General features: G+C 54.9%; 1 protein-coding gene across 1 annotated transcript in view; it reads right to left on the reverse strand.

Annotated features, from left to right (window-relative positions):
• LOC130256350 (voltage-dependent R-type calcium channel subunit alpha-1E-like) overlaps nt 1-19,422 on the reverse strand; it is a 95,754-nt gene that overhangs the window by 35,166 nt on the left and 41,166 nt on the right. The window contains exons 9-22 of the mRNA XM_056497897.1: nt 13,973-14,088; nt 13,026-13,079; nt 12,555-12,680; nt 12,099-12,308; nt 10,673-10,785; nt 10,318-10,430; nt 10,054-10,185; nt 9,682-9,754; nt 8,850-8,967; nt 8,493-8,560; nt 6,974-7,071; nt 3,394-3,450; nt 439-1,020; nt 85-341 (exon numbers count right to left, since the gene is read on the reverse strand). Coding sequence (XP_056353872.1) covers nt 85-341; nt 439-1,020; nt 3,394-3,450; nt 6,974-7,071; nt 8,493-8,560; nt 8,850-8,967; nt 9,682-9,754; nt 10,054-10,185; nt 10,318-10,430; nt 10,673-10,785; nt 12,099-12,308; nt 12,555-12,680; nt 13,026-13,079; nt 13,973-14,088 — 2,117 coding nt within the window. The remainder of the gene's footprint in view (nt 1-84; nt 342-438; nt 1,021-3,393; nt 3,451-6,973; nt 7,072-8,492; nt 8,561-8,849; nt 8,968-9,681; nt 9,755-10,053; nt 10,186-10,317; nt 10,431-10,672; nt 10,786-12,098; nt 12,309-12,554; nt 12,681-13,025; nt 13,080-13,972; nt 14,089-19,422) is intronic.

Below are 19,422 nucleotides of genomic sequence, written 5' to 3' on the forward strand. Positions count from 1 at the left end.
GGAAAAGCCATGCCAGCGGCTTTCCATCCCCGCAGGGTCCCCGAGGGCTGGGAGAGGGGCTCAGGAAAGAGAGAGGGTCCTCACTCTGTACCACAGCGGAGTCGTGGACATCGATCATGATGGCCGTGCTCTCGGTGGCCTTCTCGGCGTTGGAGGAGAGGTCGGGCTCGCTGCGGCTCACGGTGCGGCTGGGCTCCAGCAGCGCCTGCTCGCTCGTGTCCGGGCTGCTGCACTCCTGCTCCATCACCTTCCCCTGGCACGGCTCGGGCGCGGCGTGCGCCGGGCTCCCCTTCCTGGCGCTCCCGAGCAGATCGGCATCGCCAGCGGGGACCCCGTTTGTCCTGCGGGGTAGGAAAAGCGGTGGGAGGAGATACGGGGATGGGAGAAGAGGAGAATACGAGGAGCTGTGGGGATGGCAAGATGCCCTCTTGTACCAACCTGATGGACTCCCCGCTCGCCTCCGGCTCCCCTGGAATCAGCGCCTCTGCTGCAGCCGCGTCCCCGCGCCGGTCCCCGTCCTGCGCCCCCTCGGCAGCGCTGGCCTCCTCCAGCCCCGTCTCCTGGCTGGCTGAGCGGCTCCCCAGGATGCCAGCCGTGTCCTTGCCCTCCGTGCGGGCTCTGCGGTGCCGGCTGCGCCGCTGGCTCTGTCTCATCCTGGCTCTATCCTCGATGCTGCCTCCCGCCCCGTCCTGCTCTCCCGGCTCACAGTTCCCATGGCAGGATTTCTGCTGCCACGCGTCCTTGTCCCGCTTGGCCTCGCCACCGCCGGGGTTGGCCCCCGGGACCGGCTGCTCGGGCCCCTCGGCCAGCGGCCGCTCGCCCTTGCCCTGCTCCTCGGCGCATTTCTCCAGGGTTACACCCTCCCCGGGTCTCTTCCTGCGGAAGATGCTGGCGTGGGGATTGATGAGCGGCGGCTCGTCCTTGTTGATGCCCTCCTGGCTGGACATCTGCATGTGCCGGCGCAGCTGGCTGGTGCGCTGCTCCCACACCGACATGTGGTGCCGCCGGCGACGCTCCCTCCTGCAACCGGGGGGGACAGCGAGGGGTCACCATCCCGACTGCCCACACCGTCCCCCGGGGAAGCACCTGCCCTGGATTGGATCTGGGAATCCCAGGGAGAAGGAAGCGCCACCGCCAGGGTTACAGGCTGTGCTAAGGCTTCGTCAGTGTCCCGTGGAAATGGGGCTGAGAGTGTGCTTGTGCCCCTTCGGAAAGCATCAGGCTGATGGATGAGCAGCCCCAGCAGCCTCCTCGCTGCCCTGAAGCTTTCAGGCAGCACGTCCAGCTTCTGGGAGCAGCCAGCACCCTGGCTTGCCCTGTGCCAGACAGACAGGGACCACCATCCTCTGGTGTGCCTGCCTGGGGACACCTTAAATACAGGCCAAGCCCTCCTGCTGCATCCAGGGACCTGTCCTTGCCTCTCTCCCAGTACATTCCGGGTAGAAAGATTGCCCTGAGGCTTGAGGAGCAGCGATTTTGACTGTCTGAGGGGAAGGAGCTGCACTGGGCTTCTGGCCTGTGCCACCGAGTCGTAAAAAACAACACTCTGGAGAAGACAGACGTGCCCTTCCCGACACACCCGCGGCACAGGGAAACACCCGGGAGCACAGACGGGCACGGGCACTGCTGACACCCCACTGCACACCCACACAGGGCACTGCTCACACCCACACAGGGCACTGTGACACCCACACAGGGCACTGCTGACACCCCACTGCACACCCACACAGGGCACTGCTCACACCCACACAGGCACTGTGACACCCACACAGGGCACTGCTGACACCCCACTGCACACCTGCACACGGCCACTGCTGACACTCACACACGGGCACTGCTGACACTCACACATGGGCACTGCTCACACTGAAACACCCACACACAGGGCACTGCTCACACCCCACTGCACATCCACACAAGGGCACTGCTGACACCCCCACACATGGGCACTGCTCACACCCCACTGCACACCCACACATGGGCACTGCTCACACCCGCACATGGGCACTGCTGACACCCCACTGCACACCCACACAGGGCACTGCTGACACCCACACAGGGCACTGCTGACACACACACATGGGCACTGCTCACACCCACACAGGGCACTGCTGACACACACACATGGGCACTGCTCACACTCACACAGGGCACTGCTCACACCCACACAGGGCACTGCTCCCACTGCACACCCACACAGGGCACTGCTGACACCCCACTGCACACCTGCACACAGGCACTGCTCACACCCACACAGGGCACTGCTCACACACACACAGGGCACTGCTCCCCTCAGGGCACGGGTCAGACTGCACACCCACACATGGGCACTGCTGACACCACACTGCACACCTGCACACAGGCACTGCTCACACACACACAGGGCACTGCTCACACTCACACACACAGGCACTGCTCACAGCCCACTGCACACCCACACACGGGCACTGCTCACACCCCACCGCACATTGGGCATCGGCACACAGCGAAGGGGACCCCTGGGCACACGGATCCAGTGCACACACACACACACACACACACACACACGGACACAGCACACACACACACACGGACACAGCACACACACACAGACACACACACACCGCACACTCACACACACACACAGGGATACAGCACACACACACACACGGATACAGCACACACACGCACACACCCACGGACACACACACACACACACACACACACAGGCACACACCCACACACACACACACACACACACGGACACAGCACACACACACACACAGACACACACACACACACACACACACACACACACACACACACACACAGGGATACAGCACACACACACACACAGGGATACAGCACACACACGCACACACCCACGGACACACACACACACACACACACACACAGGGATACAGCACACACACACACACGGACACAGCACGCACACACACACACACGGACACAGCACACACACACACACAGACACACACACACACACACACACACACACACACACACACAGGGATACAGCACACACACGCACACACCCACGGACACACACACACACACACACACACACACACACACACACCGAACCCGTGACACACACACACACACACGGACACAACACACACACACACACACACACACACACAGACGGATACAGCACACACGCACACACCCACGGACACACACACACACACACACACAGGGATACAGCACACACGCACACACCCACGGACACACACACACACACACACACACACACACACACAGAGCGCTAATTGCCACCCCCGTCCCTGCCGGCCAGGCCGGAGGGGAGCGGGTGTGGGGTGTGCCCGGCCCCGCGGACGCACAGACAGCACAGGAGGCACAGACGGACACGCGCCCCCGCCGCCCACATACAGGTGGCTGCTGCGTGGCTCCCACATCGACATGTGGTGTCTCCTCCGCCTGTCTCTTCTGGGGAGGAAAAACAAACGGGTTCAATGCCCTCCTTCCAGTCGTGTGGGCAGCGCAGAGAGCTGTTCCCCCTCCCTGGCCCTGCACATCCACAGCGAGCCCCAGGGCCACGCTGGGCACGGGCTGCCCGCACTCACACCGACACTGCTCCCTGGGAGCCTTCCCCACACCGTGCACTGGCCACTCCAGCCCTTCAGAAGCTCAGAGACATCCCTGGATATTTAGCAGCTGTCTCAAACTGCTCCAAATTGCCCTGTGAGCACAGAGGGGAGCGTGGAGTTCCCCAGCAAACACAAGGCAGAAGGCCAGGCTGAGATGCCACAGAGCTCCTGTCACCTGAGCAGCCCTCACACAGAGCAAGTTAACAGGGCTGGCAAGGTCCTTCACACACGTTAGCAACTGGGGAGATTCCAGGCTTTAACCTTTGTGTCAGCATAGAAAAGATTCAGAAACACACAGCTCCAAGAACACGGCCCTGAGAATATGCAATCACAGAAACACAGAACATCCTCAGTTTGAAGGGATCCAGGAGGATCATTGAATCCAGCTCCTGGCCCTGCACAGGACAACCCCAAGAATCCCACCATGTGCCTGAGAGCACTGTGCAAATGCTTCTTGAGCTCTGGCAAGCTCGCTGTTGTGAACCTTCCTAACAGTTTGAAGACATTACCCCTATCACTTGTCAAAAAACCACCTTATCCAAAGTCCCTCTTCAGCTCTCTCAAGGTGCTCTAAGGTCTCCAGGTTTAACAACTTCAATCCTCCCTGCCCGAGCTCATGGGAGAGGTGCTCCAGCCATGCCAGTGATTGAGGTCTCCATGGCTCCCCTGTACATGGGAAGGGCCCAGTGTCATGCTAGAGGCAGGGCTGGAACTGCAGGCACCCACAGCATTCCCACGAGTGGCTGAGTATCTTGGGTTGCCATACAGGGTGTGACCAGCAATGTGTATTCTATCACCATCTGTTGAGCCAGGTGGGGCAGTGACCCTGATCTCCTGGCACATATTATCTGCTCATGGGCCAGCTTTAAACCAGCTGGGCAATCATCTTTATCTTTCCCACAGCCCACCCTCCCTCCAGGAAGATATCATCTGCTGCTGGCCCATTCAGTCCCACTGCATGACTGATAAAATTCCATCATCCCACTGGGAGATGCTCCAGCCAGGGGAGCAGCCAAGCCTTTCCTACCCAGATAAAAACTGACATTTTGGACACCTTCTTTCCACTGCATTCCAGAGGAAAGCCAGACCTTTCCACATCATCCCTGCACCTTCAGAGGAAAACTGCACCTTCTGCAGGAGCACTGCTCCAGCTGAACCACATCTGCCACTGCAGGAGGATGCAGCCACCATTGAATGGGACTGTGCCAACACCCTGACTGACTGACGGGTGTCAGCTTGGATTCTGACTCTGGCAGGGTTTGGGATTGTTCTTTGTAATACTGTATTTCTACTTTAATTTTCCTAGTAAAGAATTGTTATTCCTAATTCCCCTATCTTTGCCTGAGAGCCCCTTAATTTCAAAATTATAATAATAATTTGGAGGGAGGGGGTTTCCATTTTCCATTTCAAAGAGAAGCTCCTGCCCTTCACACCAGGACCCTGAGCCTCCAGACGTGTCCATGCAGCGTGTCCGGCACCAACACATCTGGCAGCCCCGAGCCATCTGTGCCTGGCTACAAACACAATGCTCCAGTGGCCACCATGGCCACCCACGGCATCCCTGGCCATGTGGGAGCACACATCCATCCCCACACTGCTGGATCTCTCCTCCAGCAGGAACGCCCACGCCAACCTCAACGTGCCCACATGGAAATGGAGCCGCCTGTGTCCACACAAACCAGCTCTGAGCTCCCAACTCCCTTCTGTGCCAGCTCTGCTCTGCCCAGGCCACCACTGTGTTGTCCCCACTGTCTCTCCACAAGCTCAGCACCACCAAAAGCACACCAAACCTGACGCTGACTGTATCATCAAGCCTAACCCGTGGTGTCGTACTGCCTGGTCCTGACCCCAATCCATCCTGGTGAGTGGGAGGAGCTGGGGAAAAGCCTCATGAATATTAATACCTCCCCTTTCAATGCCACCAGAACAACAAGGAAAGGCTGAAAAGATCTGTTTTGCCAACCAGCTCTATCTGACAATGACTAGAGAGCTCTATCAGGGATGTGCAGTGTGGGCAAATCCTTGACTGCCCTAATATATTCCATCTCCCCCTCTTCCTCTCTCCTATCAGTCCATTCCTCAGCCTCTTCCACAGCCTAAAGCTCTCTATTCCCTCACTTTATCCAACACATTCCCACTGGTATCCAGGAACAGAGCCAACATACAGACTCCACCACCCCTCCTTTAAACCCCCCTAGTACTTGGGCAGACACAGATTTTTATGAACATCCCATCAGCCCCAATCTGGGGTAAAATCTGTGGCTGCTGGGGGATCAGGCAGGCCTTACAAACCCCAAAACCACTCAGGATGCGGGACCACAGCATCCCAGCACTGCCAAACCAGGGAGGGGGCCATTCCCAAGGCTGCCCTGACCCCCCCAGATCAGCACTAGCCTGAAGACAGCAGTTTCTCTCAGCAAATCTGCAAGAGATTTGCTGCTATGCACAAGCTTGGCTGGGTTTCAAAGCATAACGAAACCTAAAATTCCTTGGGAAGGGATTCTATTTAAAAAAAAAAAAAAAAAAAAAAAAAAGGAGAAGACGAGGAAAAAATAAAATAATCCCTTCAGCTGTACTGAAATGTACTGTTTTGGGAAACAAATCAAAACGCCTCGTTCCAATGTTGACTTTGAAAGTTTTATGTGATTTAGACCATATGACACCGCAAAATAAAGAGAAAAAAGGCAGCTAGGAAGGAAAAAACAGAATTTTCTCCTGCTGAAATGCAGAGACAAGGCTTCTTAACACCATGCTGGAGGTTTATATGGTTTGGGGCTTTTTTTCTCACCCAAATCAAATTTTTGTACAATCAAACACAGTTTCACAAACCTGCTCCATCTTTCCTAACTGCATTCGCTCCCAAGGAAGGAGCCCCAGGGAGATTTGTGACACCACTGCTCCCTTCTCCCCCAGCCCTGGCTGCTCTCCTGCAGCTCTGCCATGAAGAAACACTCCCCAGGAACAAATATCACCCCTCCTCAAGAATGACTTGAGATACCTTCCTCCTCCCCAGCCTCCTACCATCAGCCCTGAGTGCTTGAGCTCTATATTTGGGGCAGAAAGCCTCTTCTAGCATATTTTCACCATGCCCAAGCACTGAGGCTGCAGCTTGGCGTGGGGTTTGGCAATTCCAAGGCCTCCCTGGTGGCCTGTTCCCCACGCTGTCACCTCTCTACAGGCACTGCTGCTCGTGGGGAGCACACTCCTAGACCTCCATCCATCTCCAGGAAGATGGCAAGAGAGGGAGTCACCCCATGTTGGCAGCACCCCAAGCAGCCATACCAGGCTGTGCTGCAGCTCTGTGCCCTCCTAAGCCTGGCTGGGCTCGGGGGTCACCAGGGTAGTGTTGGGGAGTCACTCACTCGATAGCAGGCATGTTTGGGGCAGACATGGGGCTGACTTCTTTGGCTTTCTGGAGGGCGTGCTTCTGGTTGAAGGCCTCCTCTTCCTCCTGCTCATCCTGCAGAGAAAAAGGGACATTGCTCAGGGGGATGTCAGGGCTCTGAGGGAAAGCTCAGCCATCAGGAGCAGCAAGGGATGTGCAGGGCAACCCTTGATGCCAGGGCTTGAGGGATTGAGGGGGACCTGCGCTTCTGATGCCTTGGAGTGGCCACCTAGAACAGAGGCTCGACAAGATTAAGAGAATAAAAGTGGGGGTTTATTAAAGACCTTGGGGCTACACCCAAGATGGAAGTGGTCACAAGTTTTTCAGACAATTGTAAATTTGGTCCATTTACATATCAGGGGTTAATCCTCCAATTACAGCTTCAGGTAATGAAGTAATTTACCCCCAGTTTGCTCCCCCATAATTCACTTTTGTTTATACTTTTCAGGGCCTGAGGCTGTAGGGTGTCTTTGCATCACAGGCACAGAGGAATTGCTTTGTCCGACCAAAATGTAAAGACAGCTAATTAACACTTTATATGGAGTTTTGGAGTTATGCAGTAATTGAAAAATGTAAAGGCTAACATCTTAAGGCATCCCTTGCAGAGACACTTCATTTCCCTCGTGCCGCGGGGATGCAGGCTCCCCACCAAATCTTCCCCAAGGCATCAGTGCTGCCCGAATGAGTGAACCCAGCCCACTCCAGGCAAGAGCTGCTGGGCTGAGCACGGTGGGACCCCCAAATTGAGCAGGGGGCAAGGCATCCACGAATGACCGCATTGCTTTAATGAGCATGGTTGTGTCTCCGGAGCAAAGAATGTCATTAGGAGTCATTAGCGAGCATTCAGCCTCTTCAAAAACTCAGTAATTGATGCTGCTGGTACCCGTGGGGCTCTCCCATCCCTCTCAGTGCCATCTGCATCCCCCCACCATGGGAGGACCCCTGGGCACACACCCCTCAGGCAAACCAGCACCATGCCCCGTTTAGGGTCAGATTCACACCAGCGTTGACGCCTCCCAGTGAGCCCCAGGGGTGTGAGTAATAGCACACAAAAATCTGGGCACCACAGGATCACCGGTCTGCTCCACAGAGTGGCAACGACCCTTGCAGCTCTCTCCTACTCCAGATGGTGCCCCAACAATTTAGTGTTCCCCAAATATTCCCCAGCATGGTCTTAAAAGCAGCTAAGCACCAGCCTAAATTGCATCCTAAATCACATCTGCTGCCCAGTAGGCAGATGGGGAATAAATATTGACACCACTGGAAAATGCTTCCCACCCCACACCAGATCCCATCCAACAGATGAGGGTTATCTCCATCTGACCGACAGGCACACAGAACAGGGCAGTTAAAATGGAGAAATAGTTAAAGCCATACTTGAAGTGTGGGTGTTCCTGGAAGGACCAGCAAGTTTAAGGGTTTTTCTAATTCAAAGCCTAAATGGCTTTGCCCCCACTCTCTCCACGGGAGAAGGAAATGGAGCAGCAGGAATGTACCTTGGTGAGCTCCTGAGCGTTGGCCAGGTTGTCCACGGCAATGGCCAAGAAGACATTCAGCAGAGTATCTGAGAGCAGCTAAGGATGCACAAGCCGCCTGTTAAGGACATGTGTATCTGCAGCTCCCAGGGGAGGGTGGCCTGGATGGCTCCTCAACATCTCAAGGCACAAACTCCCCACCCACCCCACAAAAACAGCCCTCAGTGCACCTCCCCACAGCTCCTTCTCCTTGGGACGCCCAGCACAGCCACACCCGTGTGGTGGGTCTCCCTGGGCTGGGAGGGGAGGAAGGAGCAGCCCCCAGGGAGGGTGAGGAGATGGGGTGTCAGCAGGAAAAGCCCAGCAGCCGGTGGATACAGTTCCCAAACAAGGTGAGGACGATGAAGTAGATGGAGGACCACATGCCCGAGCGCACGCCTCCCTGGGAGCGGATGCCGTTGTACATCACCTCGTTCCAGTCCTCGCCCGTCAGGATCTGCGGGGACACACGGCTCTGTCACCTGCCCCTCCCCGTCACCTGGACACCTGTGCCACCAGCACACAGGAGCCCCCACACAGTGGAAAACCCACTGTGCAGCTGGATGCCCTGAGGGAGATCCCATTGCACACTGATGAGCACTTAAATTCACAGAATTCACAGAATGACTGGGTTGGAAGAGACCTTCAAGATCATCAAGCCCTAACACCTCAACTAGACCATGGCACCAAGCGCCACATCCAGTCTTTTTTAAACACATCCAGGGATGGTGGCTCTACCACCTCCCTGGGCAGACCATTCCAGTACTTTATCACTCTTTCCATGAGAAACTTTTTCCTAATATCCAACATGTATCTCCCTGGGCAGCTTGAGACTGTGTCCTCTGATTCTGTCAGTGCTGCCTGGAGAAAGACTGACCCCCACCTGACTACAATCACCTTTCAGGAAGCTGTAGAGAGTGATAAGGTCACCCCTGAGTCTCCTTTTCTCCAGGACAAACAGCCCCATCTCCCTCAGAAGAGTTTTGAAACTCTTCATCTCCTGTAATAGAGGCGGAAGCATTTCCATCTCTTTCCATCCACTTTGTTGTGCAGGAGAGGGAGGAAGCAACATAGGGGAACTTGTTTGGTGTGAAGAGCCCCTTCCAGCCATGGGGAGTGAGCAGGTGGTCCCAAGTCCCCTTGTTGAGTCTCCTGGCAGCCCAGCTCCTACCTGAAACACTGTCATGATGGCTGCAGGGAAGGTGTCGAAGTTGGCCGATGGGGTCCCATCCATGAAGTTAAACCTGGAAAGGGAACCAGGTGAACATAAATGGGATGGAATACCAAGGTCACCAAAGCCCTGCCTGATGTGCTGTTGGTTCTCTTGTGTTTAGGAGGACCTTTCCCCACTCCAGAAAAGATCTCCTGAGCATTTGGTGCCAGAAACCAGAAGGTCTCCTGTCCAGAAGGACCCACGCAACCCAAAGGCAGCCCTCGAGCAGGGATTTTTGTGTAGGAGGAGACTGCTGGGCCCCTAAAGAGGGTGTCATCACTTGGCTTTAACACCAAGAAACTCCTGTTCCTCAGCCTTGAAACTACATACCTGCCTCCAAACAGCTGCATTCCCAGCAGGGCAAAGACCACAATGAAGAGGAAGAGGAGGAAGAGCAGACTGATAATAGATTTCATGGAGCTCATCAGCGAGACCACCAAATTCCTCAGGGATGCCCAGTACCTGAAAAACAGAGATATTGCTGGAGCACTGGAAGGATGCTGATGCCATCAGCAGGAGAGCAGGAGTGACTGGACCTGGGCTGCAGCCACAGTCTCAGACAGAGGATGACAGGCACTGATGGTGGGTACGCACTTGGTTATTTTAAATATCCGCAGGAGACGAAGAGCTCGTAGGACACTGATCCCAAAAGAGGTTCCTGGTCTGAATATAGCCCAAACCACTTCAAAGATGCTTCCCACTGTGACCTGAGAAGCAGACACAGCCACAAGTCAAAGACAGGCTCAGGATAGGCTGATGCAGGGAATCTTAATGTCCCCGAAGACGAGGCACCCGCCACCCCGTCCAGGACTGGTGTCTCAGGCTGTCCTGGCAGAAAGTGCTCCCTGCCCACTCTGAGGGACATCCTGATCTCCTCTTTGGTGCCTTGCATTGCAGACCCTGCCAAGCATCTCCCCCCCACACCCACAGCATCCCCGGGGCTGCTCACCCCACAGTCGAAGCAGTTGAAGGAAGAATGGAAGTAAAGGCGTGGCCCCATCCCGTACATCTTTAAGGACATCTCCAGAAGGAAGAGCCCAAGGAACAGGAACTCTGCATAGTCTGGAAGAAAAAACCCAAGCATGCTTGAGGCACCGAGCTGTGGGGAGCACACTGCATGCACTCACCAGCTGAGCATCCAGCACACTACAGAGATGGGACAAGTCAAGGACCATGCTGCATCCCCAGACTCTCAGGGTTTGGGATGGGGGAATTTTATCTGTGAGGAGCTAAACCGTATGTAACAGAGCATCAAGCCCATGAGTTAATCCTTCAGGGAAGATACCCCTTCAGTGTCCCAGGGGATTGAGAGGACCAGACATGGCCAGCACAGAGCAGAGCAGCTCTTTGGCATTAAACCACAGCAGCTGAGGAGCCTACAAAGGCATCAACCACACGAGACTGTAGGGGAATATTATCAACCTGGATTAAAATCATTGCATGGCTGGAATTTGGCCAGGGAAACAGAGCCGAACAGCCAAGAGCCAGTGAAAAGCCTTTCCAGCTATTTCATAAACATTTAGCAGGCAAGAGCCTTGCTCTTCACCTTTCCCATAAGATGCTTCTCACCACGACCAGCTGCCATACCTCACTGCATCGTGCTGGGAGCCCAGCAGGCCTGAGCCTACTACTGCAGATTTGGGTAGAGCTGGGTCTTGGCAGGGACATTTTGAAGGTGAGAAAAAATAACACAACTAAGAAAGCAGTGCTGTCCCCACTGCAGCAGCTCAGAGGTGACACGTGGGAGTGACCATGCTCTGCAGTAGCCCATACTGCAGAGGACATGGCCCCAGTGCTTCTGAGACCTGACCTTATGCCTTGGCCCATGCTGGGCTCAGGGTGGCTCCATAACTGGGAACTTCCAAGCCTGGGATTCTGTCACCATGCTCTGCACAAAGATTTTAACCAGGGTGTTCTGTCATGACCAGTCCCATCCCTGAAAATTCACACCTTTCCAGCAATAGCTTGTGCACATTCAAAGGTGGTTCTCCAGCCAGCTCTCCATCACCACTGTTCACAATTTTGGTATAAACCCCACTGAGACTGGCAGCATTTCTCTCTCATGATGAACACATCAGACCTGAAGGACACAGAGCCAGCACAACTCCTCCGTGTTTGCTCACAAGGCTGAGACAGCCCCCAGTGGCCATGGGGCCAAGGGCAAAGCTGAATTAAATATCTGTATGTGGTCCTTTGTCATCAACAGTGACTGGAGCTGAGATTATTCCCCACCCAGCTCCACACCAACATGAGACTCATCCCTGTGTGCCTTGAGACAAGCAGTGAGGGTGTGCTGCAACCTCCAGCCACTGGAGATAAAAGGGTTTTGCTGCCCAAGCAGAGCTCTCCCCGTCACAGCAAGCCCAGGGACTCACAGAGGAAGTGGGTGAGCCAGGCTGGCTGGTTGTGATGGACGATGGCCACGCAGGCAGTGTTGAGAGCCACCAGGCTCAGGACGATCCAGTAGAAGACCTGGGATTTCACCATGTGGCGAACGGAGATGCGCAGCAGTCGCTCCTTGTGCCGCAGGTAGGAGGCACCGTCCACCCTGGCACCTTTGAGGCCAGAGTGACTCGAGGGGTTACCTGAAGGAAGAAGAAGGGGAACAAGGAGTTGGGTGCTCCAGCCTCTCCTGCAACATGAGACAGGACAGGTGGCTCATGGACATTGCTCTTGTGGAGCGCCCATCCAGAGAATTTTTATGTGGCGCAGGGGGCAGCTAAACTAGCAGAGATGGCAGGTCTGTGACACTCTCCACGTGATGGGTGTGACTCTGGGAACATAATCAGCTGGCAGAGGTTTGGGGGAAGCAAGCTGCAGACTGCACTGACCCAAGGTTGGATGGAGAGGTCTTCTCTGTGCCAGCCTCCGCTCGCCCACAGAGGAGATGTCGACACAGTGCTCGTCACCCGACATGGCATCCGTGCGGTTCCGCTTGATGGTGGCTCGCCTGAGCACTGGGAAGGCAAGAGGAACAGCTGCTGGAGTCTCAGTGGCCCAACTCTGCCAGCAGCCACCTCGTTGGATCAGGACCTGGTGATCAGTGCTCAGGTCTGGTAAGTGATGGAGGGACCCAGGTGATCCCAGTCCGGAGCCATCCCTCGTGTGGGATCAGACATCTCCCAGCCTCCACACTCTCTCAGGAGTTATGGTGCCAATCCACCTCCCCTCAGCCCTCTGCTGGGCTGCAGACCCCACTGGGGCCTCCCCAGACCTCCCACCACAGCTGGAGGGTCTGAGCCTCCAGCTCTAGGCAAGCAGAAGGAAGGGCAGGCAGATTTTAAGGGCATTTATGGTCTTACCTTCTAAGGCTGAGGTCCCCGAGTTTTTGTTCTCTTCAGCCAGCATGACTTCCTCTACGCAAAACACACAGTTCAGCATCAGGAGACAAGGCACTGTCACATGTCACTGCCTTGTACCCAAGAACTTCCCCCAGCACAGGGGCTGGCTCTAGATTGCAAACTCCTACCAAGTATTGGTTAGGGGCGCAAAAGCGAATTCTGGAGGGTGACAAGTGGCAGCTACCAAACATTGCATCAGAAAGAATCACTTGTGATCAGCCCTTTTCCCTCCACTGTCGTTAACCTCACTAAAGAAAGAAAGAAGCTTAAAATGTAGGCAGGTCTGGGGCCCAAGCCATCCAGTCCAGGGCTAAAGCTGAGGTCTGGTGCTCAGTATTCATTTGAAGACACCCATCTTTTACAAGTCTGAACGCTGGATAGAAGTGTAAATCATCCCTTCCCAGAGCTGAATGCACTGACCTGATTCCTACAAGGAGCAAGCAAGGACATGGGCTGTGGCATTTGGGAAGAACCAACACCCACGGGCTGTCATGCCTGTGTCAGGAGGAAGCCTGGAACCTCCACCACCCCCAGCCCAGGTCCAGGAGTCCCAAGGTAGGAACCAGTAAGTTCATCCTCTCCAGTTGGCTTCAGGAGGAGTTTTAACTGGAAGACCCCTCTCCCTGTTCACTGCTCTTCTTTCCCACTGCCAACCACTGCAGGGGACTCCAGCAAACGCCAGGAGAGAGGGAGCCACGGCAGAGATTGTGCTTCGTGCACAGAATGTGACAATTTCACACAACTGGAGGCTGGTGAGTCCTCGCTCAAAGCCCGGTGGGACCATCACACCAAGCTCACCCATGCACTCAGCATCCCCGTGTGAGCAGCTCGGGCACTCTGGGCGTTCCTTCCTCTGCCCAGCACCCCACACAAGCAGCACCCCCAGCACCCCTGGCAGCATCCTTTACCCGCTTTGTCTATCCACGCCCGGTAGCCGTTGAGCTCCCGCTCGATCTGCTGCTGGCGCCGCAGCTTCATGAACGCCCGGCGGTTCTCCACGCGCTCTCGCTCTTTGGCAAACTCCCTGGGGAAGGGCAGGAGGGAAGGGTGAGAGCAGGGCCCAGGGGCAGCAGCATGCCCAGGGGCTGGGGAGCCACGGCAGGGAAAGCAGGGACCAGGCTCGGCCATCCCCAGCCACCAGAGGATGGGTGAATGGTCAGGGAGGGGGAAAGCAGGGATGGGTGGATGGATGGATGGATGGATGGATGGATGGATGGATGGATGGATGGATGGGTGGATGGGAGCAAACACCCTGCTTGATTGCTCAGTCCTGCATGCTGCAGCTGGGAACTGCTGCCACTCAGAGAGTGCCACCCAGCTCCAGAGCCAGCTCAGCTTTCTGCATATTCTTTCAGGGAATTGAAGCTGGGCACTGTGAGGAGGCAGTGGGGAGATGGAGGAGGGAAGGTCCTGTCCCTTGCCTTCACCTCCCCCTCTGAATCCTTTTCCTTTCCAGCCTCGCCTTGGAGTATTTTCCCAGAACCTGAGACTGTCGTCCTCTGGATCTCAGAGTCTCACAAGAGCTGTCCAGGCGTGATGACCAGCACAGAGACTCCCTGCCCCATCCCCTAGTCCCAGCATCTACAGAACTCCAGCCCTCAGCCCCTTCCCAGTCCCAGGATGCCATGAGGCAAGCCTGATCACAAAGAGCAAATGGCACTGCTGTCTCTGTGAGAGGAACATCTCTCCCCAGAGACCAGCAGCAATATCAGGCCTCAAAAAACAAAAAACTGTTCCAAAGAACGGAAAGAGCTGGTCTGTCTGCTGCAGAGAGCCTTCAAGTGCATTACCCCAGCTGAGCTATTACACCCTGATGCTGTGTGGGCTTTTGCATGTGTGTGTGTGTGTGTGTGTTTGTGTGGAAAGCCCAGAATGTTCCCTGCATCTCTTGTTTAAGATCCCCAGACAATTAAAGCGCTTTTAATTCCACCCCAGGAAGGTGAAGTTTCCTGCCGCTCTGGCATTAAGCGTCAGACTCCCCCTCCAGCACTGGCTTTCAGCCTGAAATGAGATTTTCTTCCTGGGGCAGGGAAAGGAGGGGTGAAACAAAAGGCAAAGAAGAGAAAAGCAGCCTAAGTGAAGGGAAGGAGGGTGGGAGGAGACGGGGGAGAAGGAAGGACCTCCCCAGCCAACAGTGAAATGCAGTCTCAGTTTTGGGCATGCCATGCCAAAACACCTTCTTCCTCTAGCTCAAGGAAAGGCAGGAGAATTTTGGCTGTGCTATCACCCCTCACCACCCTTTGCAAATTTGGAGTGTCAAAGAATGAGAAGATGCTGTTTGGAGTCAGAGTTGGAGGGGAAGTTGCCTGTCCTCCTCTGGTTTGGTCCTCTGGTCCTCCCAGCTCTGCCTCATGGGCCATATTCCATGGCAGCCTTGGCAGCACTTTTCCCAGACCCCAGAGATACCAAATCCTAGAATGATTTGGGTTGGAAGGGACGTTAAAGACCATCTCATTCCTTGCCATGGCCAGGGACACCTTCCACTACCCCAGGCTGCTGAGAGTCCCATCCAACCAGCCCTTGAACACTTCCAAGGAAAGGGCAGCCACAGCTTCTCTGGGCAGCCTGTGCCAGGGCCTCATCACCTCACAGGGCAGAATTTGTCTCTAATATCTAATGCAACCCTGCTTTCTGTCAGTGGGCAGCCATTCCCCCTTATCTTGTAACTACACAGCCTTGTCCAAAGTCCCATCCAGCTCTCTTGAAGCTTTAGGCACAGGAAGGGGCTCTAAGGTTTCCCCAGAGCCTTCTCATCTCCAGGCTGAATACCCCCAACTCTCCCAGCTTGTGGGCAACTGGGAGAACTTGGGCAGCTCCTCCTGGTTTGTATCAGCTACCTGGCTACTCTCTGCTGCTTTCTGCTTGCCCACCCCTCTGTCCTCCAGCTCCTTTTGCTGCACAGCAAGAGAAACCATCATCATGTGCCTACGGTGGAAGCCACCCAGCAGGACCAGCTGAGCCTCAAGCCACCTTTTCCTGCAGAAGGGAATGGGGCACTGGAAAAGGTGCTCTTCAAGCAACACCTTCCCCCAGGCCAGCCCTTTTGCTGGTGGAGCACTCATTTACAGGAGGCTGGTGCCAGGGACAAGGTCCGTGCAGCTGCGGCAGCGTCTCCGAGGGAGCCACTTCCCACTCACTTGATCCCTAATGGAGCTTAATTGCTTTTGTCCATTAGAAGGAGGAAGGGGTGGCAGAAAGGGGAGGGGGGGAAAAAATAAAGTTAATCTCAACTTAATGAATTATTACATTTCAGAGAGACACGTTCCCGAGCAGGGCAGCAGCGGGGGCTGGTGACATCTGAGAGTGGGTAGGCGATGCTGACAGATCAAGGATTGCTCAGAGCCAATTTGCAGCAGCGGGTAGAGATAATACTGTGTGTGTGTGAGCGAGAGCAGGGCCAGCCATGGTGACTGACAGCAGCTTGGGAAGGCTCCAAGTCACAGGCAGGGCAGCCTGGCATTGCCCAGAGAGCGGGTGCCTGCCTCCCATTGAAGGGTTCTGCTCCGCTCTCTTGGGGTTACCTCACCAGGAGCAGATCAGTTCTGCCCTGCAAAGAGCCCAGGGTGGTGCTGCCCCATGGGGTCCCTGCAGTGGGGCTCAGAGCACCCCAGCAGATTGCACAGTCTCCACCAGCAGCAACTCTGCTTGTCCAGCCAGGTCTTCTGACCCCAAATCCTGACGGCTCCAGCTGAACAACATGCACCCCCGACAGCCAAGATCCGTGATGCCAACCTTGTGTCACTGCAGCCCCTCTCTGCCCCGTCTTGTGGAGCCAAAGGCACTCAGAGAGCTCTAGAGGCAATTGCTGAAGGCTCTGGTGGGGTCTGGGGATCCATGTGCCATCTGTCCTCCTGCTCCCCAGGGCACCATTCCCCCACACCCTGAGCCCAGCCCGCCAGGGCACTGGGAGCACTGATGCTTCACTCCTTCTCTGCCTGTAAATTCTCCTCCAGAGCCTTGGCATTGCCCTCATGTGGCCTGAGAGCATCTCTGCTCCTCCTTGGAGACCCTTGGGGACATCACTGTGCTCAGCCACATTCCTCTCCAGGCCCCCACAGTGATGGTTTTATTCCAACATTATCTACTCTACGGACTGGAAAGCCCAGGTCTAGTTTCAACAGGAGAACCACTCGTGGAAGCATCCAGCTTAAAAATGGGTTCCCTCTTAAAAAAAAACAAAACACAGGAAAAAAACCCAAACAACCAACTACAAGAACCAAAAACAAGTTCAGGGAAAAGAGTATCACAGCTACTGCAATGCATTTTTCTGCTTTTTAAACCATCTTTGAGTTCAAAGCAGGTGAACAGCGCCAGTCACATCAACGTTGTGGCCTCCATGCTTTGAAATGACAAACCATCTATCTTCAAACCCATCAATTCACCACCTCTTGCCTCTGTTAAAGGTACTTTGCTTCCAGCAAACCAGTTATCAAATCAGCCTTAAAACAACTTGAGGCAGCAGAAAGGATAGTATGGGAATCAGAGAAATACTGGATTACACACTGGGGATGAGGCAGCAGCTTTGAAAAAAACCCAAATATAATGGGATGCATAACAAGAGAGACCATCTGTAAGACAACAAGTAACACTAGTGCTCTCCTCAGGCCTCTCTGCTCACAGCTCCACTTCACGTTTGAGTACCACAATCTGAGGAAAAACTCCAGGAGGGTGTCAGAGAAGGTTATGGACAGAGCTGACAACAGACGGTGTGGCAAACACAGCTGAGACAGTTGCAAACCGGGGGGATCAGATGGTATTTACCCAAGAGGTGTAAAGGAACTGAAGTGAGAGTGTTGAACTGACTGTGCAGTCTGTAACCTGGAGCCTCAACTCAAACAGACGGTGACAGGCAGAGCTGGCACTGCAGACTGGGATTACTGCACTGAACCCACAGCAGAGGCAGGAGCAGGGTGTCCAGAAGGTACAAATACCTCTGCAGGGGAAGGTGGCCTGCTTTGAAGGAGACCACGAGCTTTTCAGTGAGGGTAACTGCTTGATTTATGTTCACTTGAACTGCCAGAGTGAGAAGAGATTGAAGGCCAGGCTGGATGGAGCTCAGAACAGCCTGGTCTGGTTGAAGATGCTCCTGCTCAGTGCAGCGGGTTACAGCTGGCCTTTAAAGGTCCCTTCCAACCCAAACCATTCCTTAGCAAAGCTGGGCTGTCTCAAGAAAGGATGCAAGAAGCAAGGCCAGAGAACCAGCCCATTTCTGGTGCTCTGTCCAGCAGCTCTGCTCCCCCGTGTGCTTGGGGCTGTGTCACCGCGCTGTGACAAACCCGCAGTGCGAGGAGCACATTTACAGAGAGCTGGCTGTCACACGAGCTGGGGAAGGAAAAGCTGACAAGCTGGTGGTGACATGGAGCGGGATACCAGCCCTGAGACTACCCATGACATCACTGTCCCAGTCAAGAAGGGGCAGATGCTGACAGGTGCCTTCCACCCTGCGGGAAACTTGTGGCTGTCCACCTGGATTTCTCCAAGTGTGCTGACACCAAACTGAGTGGGGAAGTGGACACTTCAGAAAGGAGAACAATCCTGCAGGAAGACCTGGTCAGGCTGGAAGAGTGGGCTAACAGAACCTTACAAAGGGGAACTGTGGCTGCCCCATCCCTGGGAATATTCAAGGCTGGAGCAGGCTTGGAACAACCTGGTCTAGGGGAAAGGGTTCCTGACAATGGCAGGAGTCGTGAAATGGGATGATCTTTGCAAGGTCCTTTCCAACCCAGGCCATTCTCTTACTCAAATGTAAGGTCTTGGACATGGGAAAACAAAATCCAGGAGGGCAGCACAGGCTGGGATCTATCCAGCTAGGGAGCAGCTCTGTGGAAAGGGACCTGCAGGTTCAGTATGAATGAGCAGTGTGCTGCTACAGCAAAGAAAGCCAACAGGGTGCTGGGCTGAATCAACAAGGGCAGAGAAGAGAGCCACAAACATTGTAGCTGCAGACTCTCAATTTCATCTTTTTTCCGAGGTTTGCATCGCTGTCCCACTGCCCGGAGAACTCTGTCTGCAATGCTGCACCAAAGGCAGCAATAGCACACTCAGCCCACGCTGCAAAGAAGCTGCAGAAGGGTGGCAGAGGGTCTGGCAGCCCCAGCAGCAAGGAGCAGAGATGGGAGCTGGAGATTGTGTTTCACTCTTATCACGCAGGGCTGGCATGAGCAGCGCAGCTTCAGTGCTTCAAGAGCCCCGGGCTTTGTTCACAGTCACTCCCACTGGCTCATGCAGTGCTGGGAAAATGTCACTCCTCCCTTTCCCTCCTATGCTCCAGTTTTTATCCCCTCTGTAAGCAGAGAACATCTTTATAGTCTCCTTTTGCATGTGACAGCAATCCGCAGATGAAAGGTGTGTGGTCAGT

The sequence above is a fragment of the Oenanthe melanoleuca genome, chromosome 8, assembly GCF_029582105.1.
Source record: "Oenanthe melanoleuca isolate GR-GAL-2019-014 chromosome 8, OMel1.0, whole genome shotgun sequence".
In the NCBI taxonomy this organism is placed as follows: domain Eukaryota; kingdom Metazoa; phylum Chordata; class Aves; order Passeriformes; family Muscicapidae; genus Oenanthe; species Oenanthe melanoleuca.